We start from the raw sequence: 24862 nt of genomic DNA on the forward strand, positions 1-24862 counted from the left end.
GGATCTCAAGAATCAACACCTCATGAACCAATCTAAAGAATTGCAAGAACAGATGAGGAACATCTGTCAGACTGGAGAGTGGTACAAGGACGTAGAGACTCCAGTGAATCACAGTGAAAGCCATTAATCAGAAACAGAGATAACTTGGAACAGTGGTGAACCTTTCAGGTGTGGCCTACAGACAATATGTTGGAAAGATAAAACGGGAGGATCTTGGAAGGGGTTTCCTGTTACACGTGAAAAATAAAACACCATTTCTGAAAAGCAACATCCCAGTCAAACATGGTGGTTGTAGCGTGATGGACTGAGGCTGTGTCGCTGATTCAGGAACCAGACGGTTTACCCTAATCGCCGAAGCCATGGCTTCTGATCTCTTGCAGAACATACTGAAGAAGAATGTCCGGCCATCAGTTTGTCACTTAAGGCTCAGTTGGGCTAAGCGGCAGGACAGCGAACCAAAGGACACCAGGAAGGAGTCCTCTCCATGGCTCAACAGCAACCATATGAATAAATGTTTTTGAGTGGCCTAGTCAAAGTCTGGATTTCAATATGAGCAAGAGTGTTATGACATGGCAGTTACCAGATTGTTGGTCCCCCAACATGCTGGAATATATATATATATATATATATATATATATATATATATATATATATATATATATATATATATATATATATATATATTGTCATGTGGCTAAAAATTCATGACGTCACCCCTGTTTCGTGCATATTGTATTTGCTCAGGTTATCTGTGTGTCTGATCACGAAGGGCAGAACAGAAAGCTTAGTTGTGACCCATGTCATGTCGCTACTTGCCAAGGGTCAGATCCAGATCAGTCAAATGTAGCAGTCCTGGTCCAGACACCTACAGCACCTCTGTGACAGGTCGCACATCTGTCAGCCACCTGATAAGCAGCACCAGGGGTACCACAAGCGCCAAAAACAAGAGTCTTCTTGGCGATGCACTAAAAAAAACTGATGATAAGCGCCCCTGTGATGAACGCGCAGCGTGACCGCGCACGTAACCTCAAAGCGGTGTGCGTACCGTGTCGAGCCGTGGCGAGTACAAGCAGGCTGCGTCAGGCCCGCACCGCGACCGACAGCTGACGTTAACTGTTCATAACCGCCCCCGACCAACCAACCCGCTCCGCGCTCACACCACGCACGCACGCACGCGCGCGCGCACGCTGACGCACACACATAAGAGGTTGGTGAGAGGAGCAGCGGCGCACAGAGCTCCGGAGCAGCCTGGACACATCCTCGCTATCCCTTCCACACTTACATCTTTCTGTATTTTTTTTTTTTATTATATACATGCACAAACACCGCCATCATGTTGTGGACAGCGAGTCAAGTCCTGAGGAAATTCTCCACCTCCTCCGTGAGTAACATCCGTTCTCCAGCCAGAGAATGCGGGCTGGCTGTCAGACTTGTGCCGTGCTTTTGTTTTGGTTTTGTTGTCGACCCACTCCGGTGCCCACCCCGCCCTGAACGCCGGGCTTCTTTTGGGGTCGAGCGCATCGGTTTTCCCTTCAGGGGTCGGCTTGTCATTGCCAGCTCTGCAGTTTGCCACGTCGGAGCGTCCGTCTTCCCGCTATATATCCTTCCCGACGTTGGACCTCGCTGGTCCATACAGGACAGAAGCAACCGGACCGTGTGAGCTCCACAGTGTAACACGCGATTAACGGCTTAGTAACAGGCGGTCTATCACCTCTCCCCGGCTGCAGCCTTACCGTGTGCAGCCGAACCAGCTTGTTAGAAGCTGTCGTTTCTTGCTGGACGTGGCTGCTTTGAATGCACCGTGAAGCGCGGCACGGGAACGTCATGTCACCGCGGAGTGCGCGAGGAGGAGCGACGCATGTGTGTATGCATGGGAAACCCGAGCCTGCTCCCACATGTGCGGCTCCTGTCAGACGGGCGGGGCCCCCGGCATGCACTTGACCCCATCCTGACAGCGCAGCCAAACTACGGCTGTTGCTGTAGTTTGGCCGCGCTGTTGCGTCATCAGTGCAGCTTTGATTTCATTCCTGGATCGTGGTGGGTCAAAGATAAACGTTTGAAATATCAACGAATGTCACCCAGGAGGAAAACGCCATAAAGTTACTCTGGTGCATCAGTGTTCCCCAGATTTAAAGTGGTCCCAAGTTAAAAAAAAATTGGATGGCGATTCCTGCTGCAAAATAAATAAATCCAAATCAGACGCATAATCCAAAAGATTGAATTATGCGTCTGAATTTGAATCTGCAGATATAATGAGATTGTAGATTTATGTACACAAATTGGACCTGTTTGTCTTGGGAAGTGGCTTAAAATGAGAGGTATTGTGAATTCCCCATAAAACGCATTAAGCTGACTTTGCTTAAAAATAGTAAGCGGTTTGCAAAACAAACAAACAATACTATTTGAGTCGACTAAGGTTAATAATGACAGTGAGCGTTTTTTTTGTGTGTGTGAATCAGCCTTTAGAGCTCATCTGCATCCCGTCTGGTTTCCAAGCTGTCAGGGTTCAGTTTTTGCCGTCTTACCTTGGACAGTTCCAGTCCAGATCCTTCCACCATTCACTCAGCCCAGTTCCACTCCACTCTAATCACCTACACCTGTCAGCCTCTAATCATCCAGGACTCACTCCACCTGCAAGCCTCTCTATATAAACTCCCCTCTTGCCCGCTGGATCGCCTTCACCCAAACCTCGTCTGCCAGTCAGCGCTTCCCACGTCTGCCAGTCAGCGCTTCCCACGTCTGCCAGTCAGAGCTTCACACGTCTGCCAGTCAGAGCTTCCCATGTCAGCTAGTCAGAGTTCCCTACGTCTGCCTGCCAGAGTTTCCTTCGTCTACGCCTGCCTGCCCACCTGCAGGTACTCTCTCTGCTGGTTCTGCTGCTACTCCAGCGCTCCAAGTAATCTCTCTGCTGCACTGCCGGCTTTACCTCCAACCCCAAGAGCTCTCTCTGCTGTGCTGTCAGCTCTGCCTCTACCCCAGCGCTCTCCCACCTGCTCTGGAGGCTTCCTGGTTCCTCAGCGCAGCACCCGCTGTCCTCCAGCTCTCGCTGCAGTCCTCCAGCTCCTGCCTTTAGACCATGGGTTTTCATCCTCCACTACTCATTAACTTTCAATAAACCTCCAGAAACTAAGCTCAGTGTGTGGTTGTGTTCGGGTTCATCAGAACAAATCGTGACACAAGCTACTTCTCATATTTCCTTATTATGTTCCCGTGTTGTTAAACATGCAATTTTGCATTTGCAGTTGGATGAGACTACTCAGGACACTGGGGTTCTTAGTCTGGGTGAAGCGTTTACGTTTGACTCGTCAAACAACCAGCAGATCACAGCGTTTACTTCTTAGGAAGTCCTGTATTCTACTATATAATATTGAATATATACCATTAAACGTAACAGCAACTTTGCTCTTGGTTTTGTCTGGCCACGCCCATGGCCAAATAATCAGCCAATGAGGTTAAACTGATCTGCGCAAGTCTCCACCTCTTTCGAATACTTACTCTTTATGCGTGGACTACACATAAATATGATTACGTTATCAAGCAGTTTTTTTATCTAACAGTTTACAGCACTTATATAAAATGGGTGTAAACAAAAACTGACGAGAGTCGAGTTCTGCTCACTTGAAATTCTTAATTAAACCAAATGTTGCGTTTTATAGTGTTAACATTTTATAGATAAAAACATGAAGTAAGCTGAATTGAATTCACCCTCGATGTGCAATCCATGTGTGAGTTGTGAAGGTTCTACATCATGCTGTCTTCCAAAGTGAACTATAGGCATATATATGATGAAATGTTACCTTTGGCACTACTACAGAGTATTAATTTGTTATAAAATATTAGTTTGTTTTCTTGTGCTATTTTTCCAACCCGAAGAAGGACCCCACAGGGGAGCCTCCCTGTGTTTGGTTTTTGCAGATGATATGCTACTGTTACCCTCCTAAGGGAGCAGGCCTACAAAACACTGAAGGATGGTCTAACAAAACGAGTGTCCTAGGCAGAGGGATATCTCAGTTTCCCTCCTGCACTTGTTTCCCTTACATCCCAGTTTTAAAAAAGGAGGAGGTGATAAATGAATGGATTACCAGATAGATGGCTTCTAGTCTTTTCAAGCAAGTGGGTGGCGCCCATTTCCCTAACTTTAACCTAACCTAAGCGTCGCCCCAGCATGCACCCCTAACTCGACATTGCTGTTACAATATAGCCAGCGGTTTGATTTACTTGTGGCTCTGGCGTCTCCATCGGGGGGTGTTATTATGGGTAATGACCGCTCTACATAGACCGGTGATGGCTGCTTGTTTTGCAGGAAAGGGAGGGGCTGCTGCTCAAAGAGCAGAATTCATCAGGGTTACTCAGACTTGCATGAATCAAGCAAAACACCACTTTGGCCATGATTTTGATGAAGGACTAGCATCACAACATAGCTGAAAGCTCAAAAAAGTTGTTTTTGCATGATGTAGGCCCTCCAAAAGCACACATTTTATTAACAATGTTGGCAAACTGTGCCCACGTTCCCAGATACCTTAACAGTAAAATTCTCACGCGAGTCCGAACTGTACCCGCAGATTTGAAGCTGGATCCACAAAATAATAAAACGCGTGGCATTTTAAAACCGTCCCCGTCGATAGGTTAACTGTGTAGAAAGGATTGTAAGCTTGGCTGTAAACGGCAACCCAAATTTATGAACTCTCTTACGAGGTCTGTAAACTGTTTACCCTAGCTAGGAACTGTCCTCACTCAGACTTATATGTTGTTCTTGTGCTTTTGTAAACTGTTAAGCAAGGAGCGAGGAACAACTGTCCACAGGCATGGTTTGCAGATCCGAGACACTTGATAGCCTTTCCACCCAGATTTCATAGATTGCAAGCACATTTGAGCACAGGTTCTCAACCAATCGAGCTGATTTCCACAGTTCTGTTTTACTGTAACTGGCATTAAATGGAGTCGCAGGTGCACGAAATCTGACATGTTTCGTTTTTCTCTTCACAGCATTATTACCAGAATAAGCTAAAACTGGCCATTATTGGCCAGAGTCTGTTTGGCCAAGAGGTGTACAGCAACCTGAGGAAGCAGGGTCACAAGGTTGTGGGTGTGTTCACGGTTCCTGACAAAGATGGCAAGGCTGACCCCCTGGGTGAGTTAAATGGTTCGCCGCTGGCTTTCTGTTTTCTGGCTTGTTTTTGTGCCATCACATTCTGCACATCGTTGTGGTTTTTCTTGAAACGTTGGAACTCCATAATCAAGTCGTCACAAACGTGATTTAATGCTTGTTTTTCGCACTTTGATCCTCCATTGACAATACATTAGTAAATTAGCAACAATGTAATGTATAACCAGAATCTGAAATCTGAAATAAGCATCAACAGAAAAAAACGACAACTGTGCTTGTTTCAGCTTAAACCAGTTGCATTTGCTGCTGTCCTGGGTTATCATAGCCAATCAAATCGTTCAAAATATGCCACAACAACAAACTAAATACCAATAAAATGTGTCCAAACTTTTTTAAATAGTGTGCTGCACATGTTCAATCACAGATTTCTCCTGTTTTTGTCTTTTGTGTCGCATGAAAATCTTGCCAGTCACCAAACTAATTTTAATGTCGGAAAACTTTCAATTTTAATTTTATGTTTTAAAGGTAAAAGCAGCTATCCAAACCAACCGTAATTCCCTGTGTTGTTAAATCATGAATTGACTGTGAATAACCTCATCGCTTTGGGGCCGGATGAATTGAAAAATCCCTAAAAGTACTGCGACACATCATCAATCTAAAGACATTCAGCAACAGATAAGAAACAAAGTCACTGATACCAGTGAGAAGTCACAATTGCTAAGGCTTTAGGACTCCAGCAGAACACACAAAGGCATTATCCAAAAATGGAGAAAAATGGGAATATCTTTGGATCTTTAGAGTTGTAGACTTCCCTGAAGAAGCCTTGTGGAACCCATAGTTTCAGCTGTGGGTCACCAGAGGCCAGTGCTGTGGCTGAGGTAGATGTGTGTTGACTGTACTGTGCCCCCGGACAAAGACGTGCCTTTATCCCGCGTTAGCTGAGGGAGAGTGGCTCTATTGTCCATGTTGGAAAAGGCTCTGTGTGGCATATTTTTTATCTAAATCTGATACGAAAAAATATTTCCACGACGCATCAGCAAGTCATGGACTTCAGTGTCTTACATTTGATTCAGGTGAAAAACTTCCCACAAGTATCTGATTGTGTTGTATAGATGTTGTTTTAGCCCCTGTCTTCTTGGTCTGTGTGTATCCACTTGTTTGAAAGCATTCAGGTTTGGCCATGGAGTCCTTTGGCCTCTAAGCCATATAAACTATAACAAGCTAGTTGTAAAACTGAGCTGGTTCATGCTGGCTTCTGCCAGGCTTGTCCCAGATTATCACAGTTGAGTCTATCTGGATAGAGCAGGCAGCATCTGGCTCTGAGCGATATTAAAGCTAATCTAAATTATGCTGAACTGGCTGATACCGCCGTCTGTGGTTGCTGGTTACTTTTTGTAGAGAGCAATAAATTACTTTTCTGTCCTCGTGTCAGAACAGTTATATGTTTTTTTTTTAGGTTTTAGTGTTCTTTGAAGATTAAGAAAAGGTTAAGAACAGTTTTTTTTCTTATGGGATAGTTTTTTTTTTGTTTTGTTCTGGCTGTGGCTGGGGAGTTGCTGAGGTGGTCATGGGAGTTTGGTTCTTACGTCCACATGTGATTGGAAAAAGGGTAATGAGATAAGAGATTTTGTAGGGGTTTCTGCAGGAATATTTGGTTCCGAGGAGGCTTTAAGTGCTACTAAGTTCTTGCTACCGCAGAAAGTACCGTGTCCATTTTCTCGGCACAAAGTCGAGCTTGTTCCCGACTCCTTCCCGAGAAAGAGCTCCACCTGAGCTGCCCTTGGTCGCCAATCCTGTTTGTGGTGTTCATGGACCGGACCTCAACAGACAGGTTCTGTCTGGTTTGGGAGCCTCCCTGTGTTTGGTTTTTGCAGATGATATGCTACTGTTGCCCTCCTAAGGGAGCAGGCCTAGAAACCACTGAAGGGTGATCTAAGAAAACAAGTGTCTCTAGGCAGAAGAATATCTCATTTTCCCTCCTGCACTTGTTTTCCCTTACATCCCAGTTTTGAAAAAGCAGGAGGTGATAAATGGATGGATGAACAGATGGATGGCTTCCAGTCTTTTCAAGCAAATGTTTACATTTTGATGAAGAGAAAGTATGAAGTAGCATGAGGCTGATATACTTGCTGAAGAAATATTAAGGTTACATGTCACAGGCAAGATTAGACAAGTAACAAAATATCAAAATGAAAACTTTGTTCTGCCCCCAGGTTAATTGTAGTTTCTACTGTCAAAGTAGAAATGCTAATAACTAAGAATTGCCTGTCTGGCTACAGATTAAATAGCACTTTGCTAAATCTGCTGCTATGAGCTCTTAAAGTCCCTAGCCCAGCTCATTGCAAAACTAGGTAAATTAATCTCAAATTCTAGAGTTAGTCTAGAGTTCAATCCATAAGAACGGGGATATGGGATTGCTACTGGTGGCAGAATCTCCTCTGGCTATCTCTCGGCTTTAAGATTGTTTTACCTTACCCTGTTGAGGCTGTTTAGAGTTCAATTCAATTCAATTTTATTTATATAGCACCAATTCATGAAACATGTCCTCTCAAGGCACTTTACAAATCAAATTCAATCATATTATACAGATTGGGTCAGATTATACAGAATGGAAATAAATAGGATTTCTAATAGTGTAAGATTTGTTGTCAAGAAGCATTGTTACAAACTGCAATGATCAACCAAACAAAAATTTGCTGAAATTTTGTTCACAATTTTAATAAGTTCCATCAATGTTTATGAAAAATAATCAGGATGGCATCACTTATGAGATTTGCTGGAACTTTATAAGTTTCCTTCAAATTTACACGTAGGTCTAGAACATCATAAGAATTCCTGCATTTTCTGATTCCAATGCCCTAACTACTAACCTGTCTAATCCACAATTCTCATGTCTCTTCCGCCCTCCAAGCGGTGGCAGCGGAGAAGGACGGGACGCCAGTCTTCAAATTTCCAAGGTGGCGCGTCAAAGGAAAGCCTATCTCAGACGTGGTGGAGGCCTATAAATCAGTGGGCGCGGAGCTCAACGTCATGCCCTTCTGTTCCCAGTTCATCCCCATGAACGTAATCGACCATCCCAAGCATGGCTCCATCATCTACCACCCGTCCATCTTACCCCTGCACAGAGGAGCTTCTGCAATCAACTGGTGAGAAAGATGAAGGAGATCAAAGTTTATGGTCTGAGGCCATTTTAAGACAGCCTAATCTTGGTCACTGCCATTTTATCTGTTAAACTGTAACTGCACAAACCCCAATCCTCTCTAATGTATAAGTGAAACTAAAAGTTAAAAGCTGGATCTCTTATCACTGTCTGTTTGTTCTACACTCTAATTATATCTTACAGTTTATAGATTAACAACTGAGAGTCCTTTATTTCCCTAAAAACAGGGAAATTGAACTTCTTTTTGCCTCTCAGTGAACTTTTACAAAGCCTGACATATAACTGAAATCCCATTTTGCTGTGCCTTTTCTAGAAAGGGTAAGATCCTTTTGCCCATTAACCGTAGCAACTATGCCCACCTTTACTTTTTTTGTTTCTATAGAGTTTCTAAAACTCTGAATTGTTCTCCAGGTATTTACAGTTCTCACAAACTTTGAGGAAGACCATACAAAGAGCTTGGCGCCATCAGCAGCTTTCTATTTATATTTCTCTGTGAAACACAATGTAATATTCAATTTGTACAGCACTGGCGCCTTGCAGAAGTATTCACATACCTCTCAACTTTTAACGACTGTTGAGAGTGAGATTGTGGCCCCGGGGGGGGGGGGGGGGGGGGGGGGCTGTTGGTCGATTCAAGACGGTCCAACGGGGGGGGGGGGGGGGTTGCTGTTGGTCGATTCAAGACGGTCCAGGGGGGGGGGGGGGGGGGGGGGGGGGTGGGGGGTGCTGATGGTCGATTCGAGTCACTTTTTTAAACGGACTTAACTATCATGTTACAGTTTGTAATAAAACATGACGACTTACCATGTAATTCGCACGCAACACGGACCGTACAGGTGTTTCAATTTTGATGAGGGAAACTTGTTTGCGGCGGCGCTCCTTGCAGCTGTGTTACCTCGACTAACGGACGTGCGGAAACCATTGTACCGAAAATTGGTTCCGCCATGACGCGAAACGTCCGGACGCGTGCGTTTCAAGAGTGAGATTTTCATTGTAAGATTGAGATTTTCAAAGTAATGCGTGTGAGCGTGTGCAATTGATGAAATGCGTGTGTCACACGGTCAATGCGTGAGAGTTGAGAGCTATGTATTCATACTTCAAATTGTTTCACATTTTCAATGTATTTTAATGGGAATATATTTACAGCATTAACCATAAGAGGTTATACTGGTTTGTCTAAACTGAAGGCAATCTTTGATTGGTCGGCGCTCAGAATGCCGGAAAAAAGGAAGTAGCGTTCAGAGTCTGCAGTCAGATTCTACTGGGCTCCAAGGCTCCTGTTTTAAGGCCATTGTTTTGTCCATCGCAGCGCAGAACTATTACTAATACACAGTTTTATTGATAACATGTAAAGTGGAACATAGAGAGAATGGAATAAAATTCACCGACTGGACTTTAGCGGCTTTGCTTAGCTAGCTAGCTAGCTAGCTCAGCCCAAAGCATCAGGTTGTCATAAACAGCTGGAGCTACTTAAGATAATAGTTTTACTTTGTTACTCTCACCATTAATAGCTAATTATGTGCCCCCGTTTTCAAAGAGATATATTTTTATTTCACCTTTAAAAATACAGTAATCAAATTTTACTAATGTGTTTCCTGGGGAAATGGAAGCTATTAGCCCTGTGAGGATACATTCCTCACGATCCAATGATAATGCCACAACCATGTGTTATCATGGGGATTGTGTTTTCATGGGTTGAGCAGTGTTTGCTTTTCTTTACTTCTATGCTTTGATTTGATTTTGTAGCTTCAGCCTAATATATGTCTGCCTTTTGGGGTCTATGTATCCTTGTTGTAATTGTCCTGACGATGTGTTAAGTTTTCATGGCCCTGATATATCTTCGCATGACCCTAGGACCCTTATTCACGGTGACAAAAAAGCTGGCTTCACGGTGTTCTGGGCGGACGACGGACTGGACACGGGCCCCATCCTGCTGCAGAGAGAATGTGCCGTGGAGCCGAATGACACCGTGGACACGCTGTACAATCGCTTTCTCTTCCCAGAGGGCATCAAAGCCATGGTAACCAGCTGGAATGTCAGCAGAGCCCGTTTCACGGTCGTTTCCACGGACATGTGCAACGAACTGTCCCGTCCTGTGTTAGGTGGAGGCGGTGCAGCTCATTGCTGACGGAAAGGCCCCTCGAATCCCCCAGACAGAAGAAGGAGCGACTTATGAGGGTATCCAGAAGAAATCCAACTCCAAGGTGAGACCTCTGATGCAAGTTTGCAAACTAGAGTTAGGGCTAGGGTTAAAAGCAAAAGGAATTAGCATAACCAGTCTATGGCATGCTGCAGCTAAGAAAAGACTAAGACTGTAAAGACTAATTTGTGGATGTAATTTTCCATCATACACTTAATCAGATCATATTTTTACATTCTGCCTGCAAGCTTTACTCTCAGACACAGGCTGGACTTATCAGGTTCAATCTCATGGCCAGCTGCTCAGTGTAATAACAGCCTCATTCATTCGGCGAGCCCCGTGGAAATTTACTGTTACATGGCTCACATAGCTGAGGCAGAGAGCAGCTCCTGACTGGTTTCTGCTAGTTTTTTTTTTTTTCTACACGTATAGGAGCAGAGGTGGAGCTGATCTTAACCGCTTTCTGATTTGTCTCCCAGCGCCACATCGCTGATCCGCACGTTCCGCCATTCTATTCTTAGGCCAGACGCTGATCTGCACGCGTCATTTTTTCATGTGCTCCGCGGATTGTTTTGGCCTCCTCCTTACTCGGGTCCCCACTCTGAAAATAACTCTGAGCACTCAGCAGTGTTGACTCCGGCCTCTCCCTGTGTCTCCCAGGTTAACTGGGCCCAGCCAGCCGAAGCCATCCACAACTGGATCCGCGGCCATGACAAAGTCCCCGGAGCTTGGACTGTCATTGATGGTCAGGTGTGTTTCCTGGAACTCAAGTGCAATAAAAAAAAACAAAAAACAGTGCTACGTTCTGTTATTCTGGCAGTGAAAGTTTGGAAATGTAAAAAGATTTATACATTTTAAAAAGTGCCTTACTAAAGTATGTGTTTTCACTTCACAATCACAACGTTCAATGTGTTTTATTGGGATTCAGTGGGATAGACCAACACAAAGCAGTGCATTATTGTGAAGTGGATTGATAATGTTTAATGGTTGAATCGATACTTTCTCAGAAATTACAGCTGCAAGTTTTTTAGGGTATGTCTCCACCAGCTTTGCAAGTTAAGCCTTTTCTACAGATTTGCAATTTGATTTGGGTCTGGACTTGGACTGGGCCATTCATACACATGGTGGTGCTTTGATCTTAATGGTTTCATTGTAGTTCTGGCTGTATATGTGGGGGACGCTGTCCTGCAGGAAAGGGAACCCCTGCCCCAGTCTTAACTTTCACAGCTTCTAACAGGTTTTTTCCAGGATTCCACCAACACCACTATATTTCGTGGTGTTGGTGGGCTGTTAGTTTTCTGCCTCACATAGCATTTTGTTTGCAAGCCAGAAAGGTTTAAGATGGCTTTCGTCAGACTAGAGCACCTTGTTCATTATGTTTGCTGTGTCCCACCTAATTATCCCACCTGAGCTGTGAATCTCTGCAGCTCCCCCAGGGCTACCGCGGGACTCTTCATTGCTTAATTGCTACCCTGGCTTGTCAGTTTACTTGAACCCCAGCCTGCTTTAAACGGAACCAGAACGTTCTCCCTTACCCCTCTGCTGAGTTCCTTGCTCTTCATGATGCTGGTTATTCTCTAACGTTCTCTAAACAACCTCTGAGAGAGGCCAGAAACGGAGCAGCTGGATTTAAACTCAGATGAAATGACACACAGATGGACTCCTTCCTCTAGATTTTATTTAGGGGTATCAAATCGCACGGCATTCTTCATATATTTATTTGTAAACTCTAAAAAGAAGTATGACGTTTCCTTCCCACCTTTGCGCAACTTTGTGTTGGTCTATCACACTGAAGGTTGTGGTTCCAAGGAGACAAAATGTGAAACAGGTGTACTTCTGCAAAGCACTGTCTCTGTTCAAAATGCCTCTCTGTGCCTTTCTCCAGCCTGTGACCCTATATGGCTCGTCCATGTTGGGGGGGTCCGTCCCCGCCGGTCAAGCCCTGGAAATCGAGGGGGCCTCCCAGCCCGGCCTTGTCACGAAGAACGGGCTGGTCCTGTACGGAACCGATGGCAAAGCTGTGAGTTCCCCTTCCTCACCACAAAACACACGTCCAGAGCAAACAGGAGCAGACAGAGCCGGTTATCCAGACAGAAGCTAGCTCTGATCCAGCACTCTGCTCCACGTTTTCACCGCTCTATCGTTCCATTGGCAGCTCCTGGTGAAGAACCTGCAGTTTGAAGACGGGAAGATGATCCCTGCCTCCAAGTACTTCTCCTCAGGAGAGAGCTCCAGCGTGGAGCTGACCGACGACGAGAAGAAGATGGCCGAGGAAATCAGGGCAAGCACGCCACGTCTTTAGGTTATCGCTGTTACTGTTTGTTCCATAGACAAAAAAAAAATAACTTTTTTTTTTTTTAATTCTTCACTTAAAGAACATCTGGAAGGGCATCCTCAGCAATGTGGCCGCCGTCGAGGACACGACAGACTTCTTCAAGTCCGGAGCAGCTTCCATGGATGTCGTTAGGTGAGGGAGGAGCTCCAGCTTGGAGTCTATCACCTGTTCTGACACGGCGGAGGGTTTTGATTGAGTTGGTGTCAGACTGAAATCTTAATCCAAAGGCCAATCTATAAAAACAAGCAGGTCCTTTGCAGCAGCTCAGATGCTGTTAAATGTCCTAAATCCTTTCCATGGGAATTACTGGGAATTTACGGGAGTGAACAAGAATCTATGTTAATAACCTGAGATCAACCTGGAATTTAAAATACTATAGCTTGGTCCTTAAAAGGAATTTAAAATATAGTTGAGGAAAATGATATTTCACCATAACCCTGGCCCAAACAACTGGATTTCATGCGAAATCGCCCAGCTCCCATTTCCCTGAACAGCATCCCCACAGCCTTTGAAACGATCATGATAAAGCTTCAATACATTTGAAGTATATACTCACTGACCGGCAGCAGGAGCCCCGGACATGCAGGCGAGCTGTCAGAGATTTGTGTAGATGCTGTGTGGACCAACCAGGAGGCGTCGTCTCTGTTTGCAGGTTAGTCGAGGAGGTCAAGCAGAAGTGCGCCGGCGTCCAGCTGCAAAACGAGGACGTGTACATGGCCACCACCTTCCAGGACTTCATCCAGATGTTCGTCCGCAAGCTTCGAGGGGAAGACCAGGAGGAGGAGCTGGTCGTCGACTATGTGAGTTAGGATTGTCTTGATCCAAAACGAGTGGCACTGCGGCAGTGAGCGGAAATCTTCACATTTCGAAACCCTCTCTGCCGATTTAGGCGAGCAGAGAAGTGAACAACATGACGGTGAATATGCCGTACCAGTGTTTTATTGATGGCAAGTTTGAGGATGCGGAAAATGGCAAGACCTACAACACCATTAATCCCACTGATGGATCTGTAAGTCTGAAAGCCATCCATCGAGTGTCCGACTCACCTTGTTACCACACTCTATCCGACCAACCCTTTTTATTTCATGCAGGTGATCTGTAAGGTGTCGTACGCCTCAGTCGGAGACGTGGACCGGGCTGTTGCTGCTGCCAAAGAAGCTTTTGATAATGGACCATGGGGCAGGATGAACCCCAGAGATAGAGGAAGTCTGCTGTATAAGTAAGTAGCTCCTCCTACTAACTTTTTCTAGTGATGCACTAACTAGAAAAAGTTATCTAGTGCATCACTAGAAACCCAGGACAGAGTTATCCATAAGACTCGAAAAGACAGACTTTAGCTCACTGACCTTTTCCTTTCTCATTTATGTTTACACACCTGAAGACGTAAAGTTCAATAATGAACAATCAATTTTTTGTTCCTAAAGGATCACTTGAAAATCCAACAACAGCCAAGTCCAACATAAGATTTGACAGATAATGGCTCTGATTCATTGCTAGAAAGTAGGCTTTATTTTGCAGTCAATAAGTTATTATTTATGTTACGCCCAGGGGGGATATCACAACATGAGGGAGAGCAGTCGACGTGACACAGCTCTGCAGATTAAAAGCGATTCACTGATATTTCCAAACAGGCAGCATGATTGCAGAGTTTCCAGTTTAAACGGTCTTTAGCGTCTTGCATTATTACTGAAATAGTAATAATGTAATAATCAACATCGACTGCAAATTAGCTTCATGGCAAAAATCCGACACTGCACAAGTGTTTGCATAAAACTAATTGCGCAAGAATTTAACTAATGTTACAAGGATTTTGTCCTAATTCAACAGTAAATCCTGCTCTGATTGAGTTTTATCTGAGGTTGTCTCAGGCTTGCATGATGCCACCAATCCTGGCCTTTGTTGGCGTCATCAGGTCTGCTTGAGACGGAACGCCTCAGAGAGCCGGACTGTGGTGAAGCACGGCAGTGGCTCAGTGATGCTCTGGGGCTGCTTCACTTCCTTTGCCTTTTTTAGCAAGTGGAGGGCAAGATGGGTTCATTCAGGCATCAGGAACTCCTGGGAGAAAATGTCCAGCTTTCTGTGAGGAATCTCACGCTTGGCCATCGTTGGACCGGCAAACAGGACTATGATCTTAAGCTTATCTCAGAGTCCACCAAGGCCTGGTTTCACAGGAAACCAAATCTGCACTTTTTTGTTTTTTATTTGTAGCAACCAGTGTTGTAGTACTCGAGTCCGAGACTCGAACTCGAGTCCGAGTCATTAGCTAAATTTAGAGACTCGTGACTTGACTTGGACTTAAGCACTGATGACTCGAACTTGGACTCGGACTCCTACATTATCAGATCATTCTGACTCGGAAATTGAGAAAAAGACTCGACTTCTTTTTCTATATCATTAGGCTATAATTTTAATATGTCATTAGAATATTATTTGGTGTATGATTTTAATATCTAAATTCTTAGTGCAATGTGGTGGAGTGTGGATTTTTTTTGTTTAAAAACATGTAGGCTATGCTTACTTTAGTGCGGAACTTGGACTCGACTTGATCAATAGTGACTCGACTCGGATGAGTAGTGGACTTGACTCGGACTCGACTCAGATTTTTTTTAATGACTTGGACTTGACTCGGACTTGAACACTGGAGACTCGAACCTGGACTCGGACTCGAGACATAGTGACTTGACTACAACACTGGTAGCAACTACTTGTAACAATTTTTCCTTATTTGATATTTACAGCAAACGGCAGCTTTGTATATTTTTGCCAGCGAGCCTAAGTTGCAGTGTGGGGGGTTGAATAAATATCCACGCAAGTGCATCTTAGCATTAGCGAACAGCCAACACGCGTCAGTAGAAATCCAGTTTTCTTTCTGGCCGCTTCCAGCCCCTTTAGTGATCCCAGGGAACCCTGACTTCATTTTTTTAAACACCTTACTGATGCAGGGAACTGAATTGTCTCCCCTCAATGACAACGTCCTCAGCGAAGAGAGTGGCCAGCAGAGCAGCCAGTTAACACTTACACGTGGGACATTCAGCGACAAAAAACAGAACCCATATTTTTGTTCTGGTCACCACAAAATTTATCCGTCCTCTTGAATCCTCTTGAATGCACCTTGACGTCACCTTACCTCTATCCACCCCCCCAACCACAACCCCCTTCAGGCTCGCAGACCTGATGGAGGAACACCAGGAGGAGTTGGCCACTATTGAGTCCATTGACTCAGGAGCTGTTTACACGCTCGCCCTCAAGACACACGTGGGCATGTCCATCCAGACGTTCCGCTACTTTGCAGGCTGGTGTGACAAAATCCAGGTAGGGTCGCCCCCTCCCCTCCGACGGGCACTCAGCCTGTGTCTCAGACGGTAAGAAGCGCATTGATGGGCCTTTGTGTTTCCTGCAGGGCAAGACGATCCCCATCAACCAAGCTCGACCCAACCGGAACCTGACCTTCACCAAGAAAGAACCTCTGGGGTAGAGCGCCGCACCTGCTCCGCTCTGACTTGGTTTCCTTCCTGCCGGTGTATTTCACTCTGTCGTTTTCTCTCCCCGCGGCAGAGTTTGTGCTATAGTCATTCCGTGGAACTACCCTCTCATGATGCTGGCCTGGAAGAGCGCTGCCTGCCTGGCGGCTGGAAACACCCTGGTCCTTAAACCTGCGCAGGTGGGCACGCGTTCTGCTTTCGGACTCCTTTTCCTGTCAGAGTTTCAGGAAGAAAGAGTGAAATAACCGGATGTAACCCAAACACCAGCGAGTGTGTTGTACGCGGGAGCTGAACTGCTCGGTGGGGAGCATTTTCAGTGACCGTTCCCTGTGTTTGCAGGTAACTCCCTTGACCGCTCTGAAGTTTGCTGAGCTTTCAGTGAAAGCCGGAATCCCTAAAGGAGTCATCAACATATTGCCAGGCTCGGGTAAAATCAACAAAACTGTTTTTGGGTTTGTTTTTTTGCATCGGTCTTTGGTATTTTAGTTGATGTATCAGCAGTTAAAAGATTGTCCAATAGACTGTATAACAGATTGAAAAGGCTATGTGAAAGGGGGGGGGGGTGTTCTTGGTCGGCCTCTCTCCCTGTGAGACTGTTTTATTCTGCTCCAGGTGGCATGGTGGGACAGCGACTCTCCGACCACCCAGACATTCGCAAGCTGGGCTTCACCGGCTCCACGCCGATCGGTAAACAGATCATGAAGAGGTAACGGGCGACAGGCCATTCGCTCACTGGTTTTCACGAGTCTTGCTTTCCTGACGCCGTTTCTCTCTGTGGTACCCCCCCTCTCTCTCCCACAGTTGTGCGCTCAGTAACCTGAAGAAGGTCTCTCTGGAGCTGGGAGGAAAATCCCCCCTCATCATCTTCAGCGACTGTGACATGGACAAGGCTGTCCGCATGGTGAGGGAAAAGGCAGGGCCTATCCATATATCCAGAGATTAGTCTTCATTCAATTGCAGAAACTGCTACAGTATATACCCGTCAGACCTACCTTCCTTCTTTTTGTCCTTCTACATCTGTCTCCTATCTCTGTTTCTTCCTTGGGCCCTTCCTTCCTCCTTTTCTTTTACTTCCATATGTCCTTGTTTCTTTCCTTTCGCACTGTAGAAATGCATGCCATAAATCCATTTATCCATTCCAATTTAGTATTTTCAAATTTTAAAATCAAATGAAAGGAGTCTTGAAACTTTAGTCCACAAAAGGATACAATCCTTCCATGATGAATATGATGGTTTATGCCCAGCTGGGAAGGTGAGAAGAAGCTTTTCTGTCAGGACAGGTAGGGGCCCCATATGGAAACACCCTTTGTTTCAGTGAGGTAAAGTCCAGTGTCAAAACTATGTCGTCTTTTTCTATAACGTTACATGAGGCTGATTTTGGGTCTGGTGAACCATTTCTGTGGTGATTCGGCCCAATGGTTTGGATCATTATGCTGCCGAAAGACCCATTCCAGGCCTCTGGCAGACGCCACCAGGTTCACATTTCAAATCAGCCTTCCTACAAAGTTGGAGCTTGAGTTTTTCAGGTCTAAGTATTGTAATTAAAGTCAGAGTTCAGTTTAGCAAACTCCACATCTTGACATTTTTGTTTCTTGGACAGAGAAGGCTTTTCAATGATTGCTCTTACTGTCGGTCTGTGCCTTTTTAAAACTTTTTCCTTTCCACTCATCTGCTGACTGAAATGGCTCGTTCTCTTCCGTTTACCGGGCCTGTCCTGTTGCATCACACTCTGAACAGAACTAAGAATAATAAATGAAAATGAGACGGAATTTAATCCAATCCACGCCTTGTGTGTGTTCTGCAGGGCATGAGTTCGGTGTTTTTCAACAAGGGGGAGAACTGCATTGCAGCTGGACGCCTGTTTGTGGAGGAGGCCATACACGATGAGTTCATCAGCCGAGTGGTGCGTGGACCTCGACACTGACACCCTGTTCCTGTCCTCAGTGGCCAGTGTCCTACATGATGATAGCTTCATCATAAGCTAATTCAAATGGCTGATTTACCTTCTCAGCCTGTCACTAAGTTCTGCAGAAAAGTAGCAGGACACCGGCCCCTGAGAACTGCAGTTTGCCATCCCTGACTTGGATATTACCCCCACTGCCCTACCTGTAGGTTCTATGTCATGTAGCTGCTGCACTTTAGCCTTATAAAATAAAAAAGACACTAACTGTACTGTCAATCAACCAAACTAATGCACAGAAATATGGGTTTGGACCACTGAGCTATATAATACACTGGAGTGCTGATTTTGCCGAAATACTGAAGCCACTGGCCGCCATCTTGCTACTCCCTACTCTCACAGAATCCCATAGGATTTGGTTGCAACAACAAGCAGTTTTCTGGCTGAGTGAAAACGTTTCACAGGTAATTCTACAGTCAGTGGATGTACTAACACTATCAACTACTAGGAAATTAGGTGCTGAAATATTTTACATGTTATTCATATTAAATATATATATATGTATATATAAGTATGTGTATATGTATATATGTATATATATGTATACACATATGTAAATATATGTTTTTGTATATTGTTATTTATATATTTATAAATGTTAAACATATATATTTAAATGAATAAAATGCAAAATATTTCAGCACATGACTTTCTCAGTACTTGATATTTTTTGAACATAACATAAAACTATATGGCATTTGTCATTTTAAAAGTCTTAAGCCTCCCCTGAACATGAGAAAATCCTCGTTATTCGATGCTGTAGCGCACATATTCCCTAGTTACTGGGGGAAAATAGGGAGTACCAATATGGCGGCTGGTGGCTTCAAAGCGACTCGTTCAAACAGACAGTGATTAGCACTCCAGTGTATAATATAGCTCAGTGGTTTGGACACATAAAGCTAGGTTATAGTCTAATGACAGAGATATGTTTTTTCCTCATCAGAAACATCTACTGTTGAAGCATTTTTGACAATATTATAGTACCAGCATTGGTAGAATATACCCAGTGATGTATGAGGTCCACCAAATGGGAAGAGGGTTCTGCTTCCTTTGCCTCCTTCCACTTTTCTACTAGTAGTCAGTCTGGAGAGACTGGACCTCATTAAGGCTGCAGGTCTAGATCGTGTCTACCTCAGACTCCTGACGCTACAACACCCCTTCAACCTTTTTCTGACCAAGGTCAAGGTTCCAGTGTTGTGGAAGACGTCCTGCCTTGTTCCAGTACCAAAAGAAACTCACCCGTCAGCCCTCAGTGACTGTAGACCTGTTGCCTTGACATCCCACATCATGAAGATTCTGGATAAGGGCTCCTGTTGGCCCTCCTGAGTATAGCAGACAAGCAGCTATCAGGACCCCTTGCAGTTTGCTAATCGCCGTGGAGTTGATGCCATCATACTCCTGCTTCAACAACCCCACTGTCAATTAGACAAGGGAGACCCCACTGCGAGAATCATGTTCTTTGATTTTGCCAGTGTATTTTACACAATTCTGCCTGATTCACTTTGTCAGAGACTCCAGAAAACCCAGGTGAAGGCATCAACAATTGCCTGGATCAGAGACTAGCTGACAAACAGAGCAGACTGTACTTCCTGTGGAAGCTTAGATCCTGCAGGGTTTGCAGTAAGATGCTGCAGATCTTCTACAAGTCTGTTGTGGAGACTTATAGAATTTATTCTCCTCGGCCATCATCTGTTGTGGGCAGCAGCATCGGAGCAACTGACCTAAAGAAGCTCAACAAGCTGTTAAAGAGAGCAGGCTCTGTTCTGGGGACCCTTCTAGAACCTCCGGAGATGACTGTGCAAAGAAGGGTTTTTCATAAAATAAATAACATTATGGACAACCCTGAGCATCCTCTTCATCATGACATGTGATTTCTCCAATGTGAGATCAATAAAGCCTATCTTATCTTATCTTATCTTATCTTATCTTATCTTATCTTATCAGACTGTTGTACAACAGCAAAGTGCCTTCAGTCAGAGGCTTCTTGATACTCGCTGTAAGACAGACCGCTACAGGAAATCCTTCCTGCCTGCAGCCATCACAACTCATTGAAGAAACCCTCATGAGTTATCCCAGCATCTAATTTCCCTTTGGGATTAAAAAAGTATTTTTGAATTGAATTGGAACTAAGTAATGGACCAATGATTCCCTTAAAACATGTAGCTATCCCAATAATTTTCACCTGTAGGGTCAAACAAGTGTTTGCCAGTGGTGTCTAACCGCTGGCGAGTTGCGTTTATTAACCTAGGCTTCTGAAGCAGTAGAGGCAAGTGTATGGAGTGACTAGTATGCATGAAAACAGAACAAAATCAAAATTCTTTTTTTGATTTTTAAACCGCTTTGATCTTTTCAAGGTGGAGGAGATCAAGAAGATGAAGATCGGAGACCCTCTGGACCGCTCCACAGACCATGGTCCACAAAACCACAAAGCTCACCTGGACAAACTGCTGGAGTACTGCGATACAGGAGTGAAGGAGGGAGCCACGCTGGTGTACGGAGGCAAACAGGTTGACAGGCCAGGTACAAACACGCGTTTTACTGGCTTTCCTGAGGAACGTTGCACTGGCCGTTGGACCAGTAAACCTTTCACTTCAATTTTTTTTCTTTACTCCTACAAGCGTGTTGAAAGATGTCGTGACCTCCGATTTTATGAGTTGGATGGACTGATGCGCAATTCTCCGGTTAGCTTAGCAGTTAGCTTAGAGGTTAGCTTAGCGGTTAGCCGTTCATTGTTGCTCTGCTGCTCTCACTGTATACTTTGAACATGGCTGAGAGTTGCAAGAAGCAAACCGCGTTCAAGTTTATGAGAAAAGGAAAAAAGGGACTTGGGGAAACTTTCAGAGAAATCATCATCTCCAGCTTGAAGTGAATGAACCTAAAACTGAGTAGAGCAGTTTTGGGCAAGCTTTTGATTGGAGGACTGTTTAAGGCGCGGCCCTTCTGGTAAACCGAAGTTTATAAGGTAGCTCAAGGTTGTTTTTGTCTTTTTCTGTCTCCTTTTCCTACCAGGTTTCTTCATGGAGCCCACTGTATTCACTGACGTGGAGGACCACATGTTCATTGCTAAAGAGGAATCCTTCGGCCCTGTCATGGTCGTGTCCAAATTCAAAGATGGGTAAGTTAAAGGGGAATCAACTTCAACTGTGCGATTACTATGGTTCTTAGTGTCAACCACTGTCCCACTCCCCCATTTTGTCCGCTCCATCTAACACAGCGACGTGGACGGCGTGCTTCAGAGAGCCAACGACACAGAGTATGGCCTGGCCTCCGGCGTGTTCACCCGGGACATCAACAAAGCCATGTACGTCAGCGAGCGACTGGAGGCTGGCACCGTGTTCGTAAACACATACAACAAGACCGACGTGGCCTCGCCTTTTGGAGGCTTCAAGCAGTCGGGCTTCGGCAAAGACCTCGGTCAGTGGGAACCTGTCATTTTTTTTTAGATGATTCCAAATGACTTGTTAAATAATGAGCTCCTTGCTAAAACAAACAAACAAAGAAACAGGCAGATTTGCCACCATTGTTTTTTATGCTTTAGCAAAACCTAATTAAGACAAGGGGACAGTTGCTGACTTTCCTCACAAAGAGTAAAAGTAGATCTGAGCCTTCGGTGATTAGTATCTGAAAACTTCAACTGCTTATCTAGACTTTTCCTTTTGCCATTTGTCTAACGTGTTTCTGCCTTGTCCACAGGAGAAGACGCCCTCTTGGAATACCTCAAAACCAAAGCAGTGACCGTTAGAGTATTGAGCCTCCCAATGTTACAACGAACTCCGACTCACTTCCTGAAAGAAAAGGAATTCAGTGATACAGGATTTTGTGGGTTTTTTTTTTTTTTTTTTTTTCTTCCAAACCGTGAGTCTGGATGTGCATTTTCACCAGGATTGTACCAGCAGCTAGAGAGAGCTTGGTGGTCCTTTTGGGCTACTTGGCTTTTCTTGGAACTATTACACATATCTTGAACAAAGGGAAAGTTTTCTTGTTGTTATTGTTTTATACATATGGACTTGGACACATCCTCTGACACGGATGCCCAGCCGACTGTGGGAAGCAGAGCTGTCTGCGACGCTGTTTGTATTGGAGCAAAAGGAAACTAGTTTGAGCTTAAAAAGATCACTCCTTAAAACATGTGTTGGCCTTTCTCAGCTTCGTGAACTTGTCAAGCTGCCTTGATTTTTCCCTTTGTACGCTTCTAAAGGGAGTTTTTTTAGCTGTTGTGTGCTACAGCAAAAGCTGAGCAGTTCTTCACCCTTGGACAAAGTGAATGTCGTCATGATCCAGTGTTTTTAGTCAGATTCACGGCTATTAAAGTCTTAAAGACGGAACTAAGCAAAGTTGCTAGCTAGGAGAGTCCCAGGTCATGTGCAAATACTTAGACCTGATTTCCATCTTACAATGAAGGTACATGGAAATTAATAAAATTAATGCCATGCATATGTTTAGATGCTTAGTTTTGTAAACTAAAGTACATCTCATCAGTATTAATGGTCTAGATGAGTATTGTGACCCTCTGTGTCCCACCGACCTCAATGTTCTAGACGATTTTAGTTTTTTTCTTGACAGCAACAGATATTTTGTCCAAAACGGAGTTGAAGCAACTGATTTCCTTTTAAATGTTAAATTTAAGGACTACCGTCCCCAGTCTGAACTCAGCACTTAGAAGTGGTCCCAGACCTTAAGGCAGGCAGAAAACTGCAGCAGCCAGCGCAGTCTCTCCCTTTCACCATGAACAACACTGTGAAGAGTGAAACTCACACAGCGTCATTGTTAAAAGATCACCGCCCCCTTTCGGCGGTCCTTCTGACCCTTTTACCCTGGAGAAGCGATCTTCTTGTATTGATGGCTTTTTTTGATAAGAAATGACTCTTGAAAAAGAAACTTGAAACAGAAACTATGCTTTAACACACCATCTAAATCAGCCAGAGAAATTGTACAGCTCAGTACTGGGCTATTGCATTGATCATAATGCAGGAAAAGGGTCAAATAAGGAAGAGCCCCACATAAAGGTTCGATCAGCTTCTTATAGATCAGCAAGGGCACGCCCCTGCTGGAGGAGTATACCCCCCCAACATGTCTGAAAATGTGTCATTGTCAGAAATAGCATAGACTCCAAGGTTTATCCACATGTACATGCTGCATCTCTGACAGTGTCAGTGAGTTTTCTGATATTTCCCAGTAACTGCTTAAAGCAATATATATATATATATATATATATATATATATACATATATATATACATATATATATACATATATATATATACAAACTTTCATTTTGGTTTCAACATTGTTGAATAAAAATCATCATTTCTATACTGATAGAGGGGCCCACATTATGTTTTCCATTTGACTGTATGGATGTATAGTAAATGATTTTTAAGTTAACAATGAAAAAAAAAAAAAACTTAGAGCTCAGTCTAACTAGTATGTTTGATGCTACGATTTAGTAATTTTCAAATGTTACCAGATAGCCATTCTTACTCTTCAGAACTGTTTTTTTGTCCAGATCTAAAAATCCAGATTTGCTTATTCAAAATTGAATTTCTTTCAATTTGTTTTTATAAAACTAGTATGTTTGATGCCACGATTTAGTCATTTTCAAATGTTACCAGATAAACCTCTTGTAAGCCATTCTTACTCTTCAGAACTGTTTTTTTGTCCAGATCTAAAAATCCAGATTTGCTTATTCAAAATTTAATTTCTTTCAATTTGTTTTTATAAAACAAGGACAAAAGGTAGTTAAACGTTTTATGTAAATGTATGTTTTACATTTTATTTGTTGTGTAAAAATGTGCCACCCCTTTGTAGGATTCATCAAAGAAACACCACATAGATGTTTTATCCATGACTGATGTGACAAGGCTCTGAAGTTTTCTACTGCAAAAACCAGCAAGGGCTATGGAGGGAGTGTTCTCTATGGAGAATGCCACAACTGTACGCTCAATAAACGGCAACTCAGCGGTGTGGTGTCCTGTTTGAGTTTAATTTTAAGGTGACGTGCTGCTAAAAATAAAAGGGCTTGGGAATGTAGCGACATTTCAGAGGATCCAGGGATACTTTGACATTTAGAGCTTTTCAAAAAAAACGGTGGGCCAAAGTTGGAACTGGTAAATGTGAACGTTGTTTAACTATGACACTGACTAAAGGCAAAATAAACCAGGTGGCCTCATGCGAACAAACAATGCAACGATCGTAGACTCTGTGTCCAGTTTTTATCCTGCTTTCAAAGGATGACTTTAGATTCATCAGGCAGCTATAGACTACGAAAAAGGATAAGGGCCATTAAAAAAAAAAAAGTCTATTCAATTCTGACTTTTTTCTAAGAATTCAGAGATTAAAGTCAGAATTCTAAGAAAAAAAGTCAGAATTAACTAGACTTTTTTTTTTTTTTTTTTTTTGAATGGCCCTAATCCTCTTCCGTAATAGACCTGTTTCTTAAATTTCTAAAATTTTTGAAAAGGTTGTTTCACAACAACTCTTAGATGCTCTCAGTGTTTTTGACATCTTGGACAAATATTAATCTAGTTTTCAGAAAACCAGATTTCCTCAGTCTCTAATGACTTGTCGTGCTGGGATGTGGGAGGATCCCTGGTCCTAACGACCCTGGATTTACGTTCATTCAGCTTGACCCCAGAAACTAAAATGCTGTGCTGGCATATCTAAAGGGATTTACTTCCTG

General features: G+C 43.9%; 1 protein-coding gene across 1 annotated transcript; it reads left to right on the top strand.

The window, feature by feature from the left end:
- Nucleotides 1-1104: 1104 nt before the first annotated feature.
- Nucleotides 1105-23338, top strand: aldh1l2 (aldehyde dehydrogenase 1 family, member L2). Its single transcript, XM_036149383.1, has 23 exons — nucleotides 1105-1381; nucleotides 4987-5131; nucleotides 8019-8253; nucleotides 10122-10287; nucleotides 10370-10471; nucleotides 11068-11157; nucleotides 12293-12427; nucleotides 12563-12688; nucleotides 12783-12874; nucleotides 13395-13542; nucleotides 13632-13751; nucleotides 13834-13961; nucleotides 15904-16054; nucleotides 16143-16213; nucleotides 16298-16403; nucleotides 16564-16651; nucleotides 16837-16930; nucleotides 17026-17125; nucleotides 18029-18127; nucleotides 20539-20704; nucleotides 21194-21299; nucleotides 21399-21598; nucleotides 21878-23338. Exons 1-23 carry the CDS (start codon nucleotides 1334-1336, stop codon nucleotides 22144-22146), a joined length of 2985 nt encoding a protein of 994 aa, XP_036005276.1. The 5' UTR covers nucleotides 1105-1333; the 3' UTR covers nucleotides 22147-23338.
- Nucleotides 23339-24862: the final 1524 nt, after the last annotated feature.

This window comes from Fundulus heteroclitus, chromosome 17 (assembly GCF_011125445.2).
Source record: "Fundulus heteroclitus isolate FHET01 chromosome 17, MU-UCD_Fhet_4.1, whole genome shotgun sequence".
NCBI lineage: Eukaryota > Metazoa > Chordata > Actinopteri > Cyprinodontiformes > Fundulidae > Fundulus > Fundulus heteroclitus.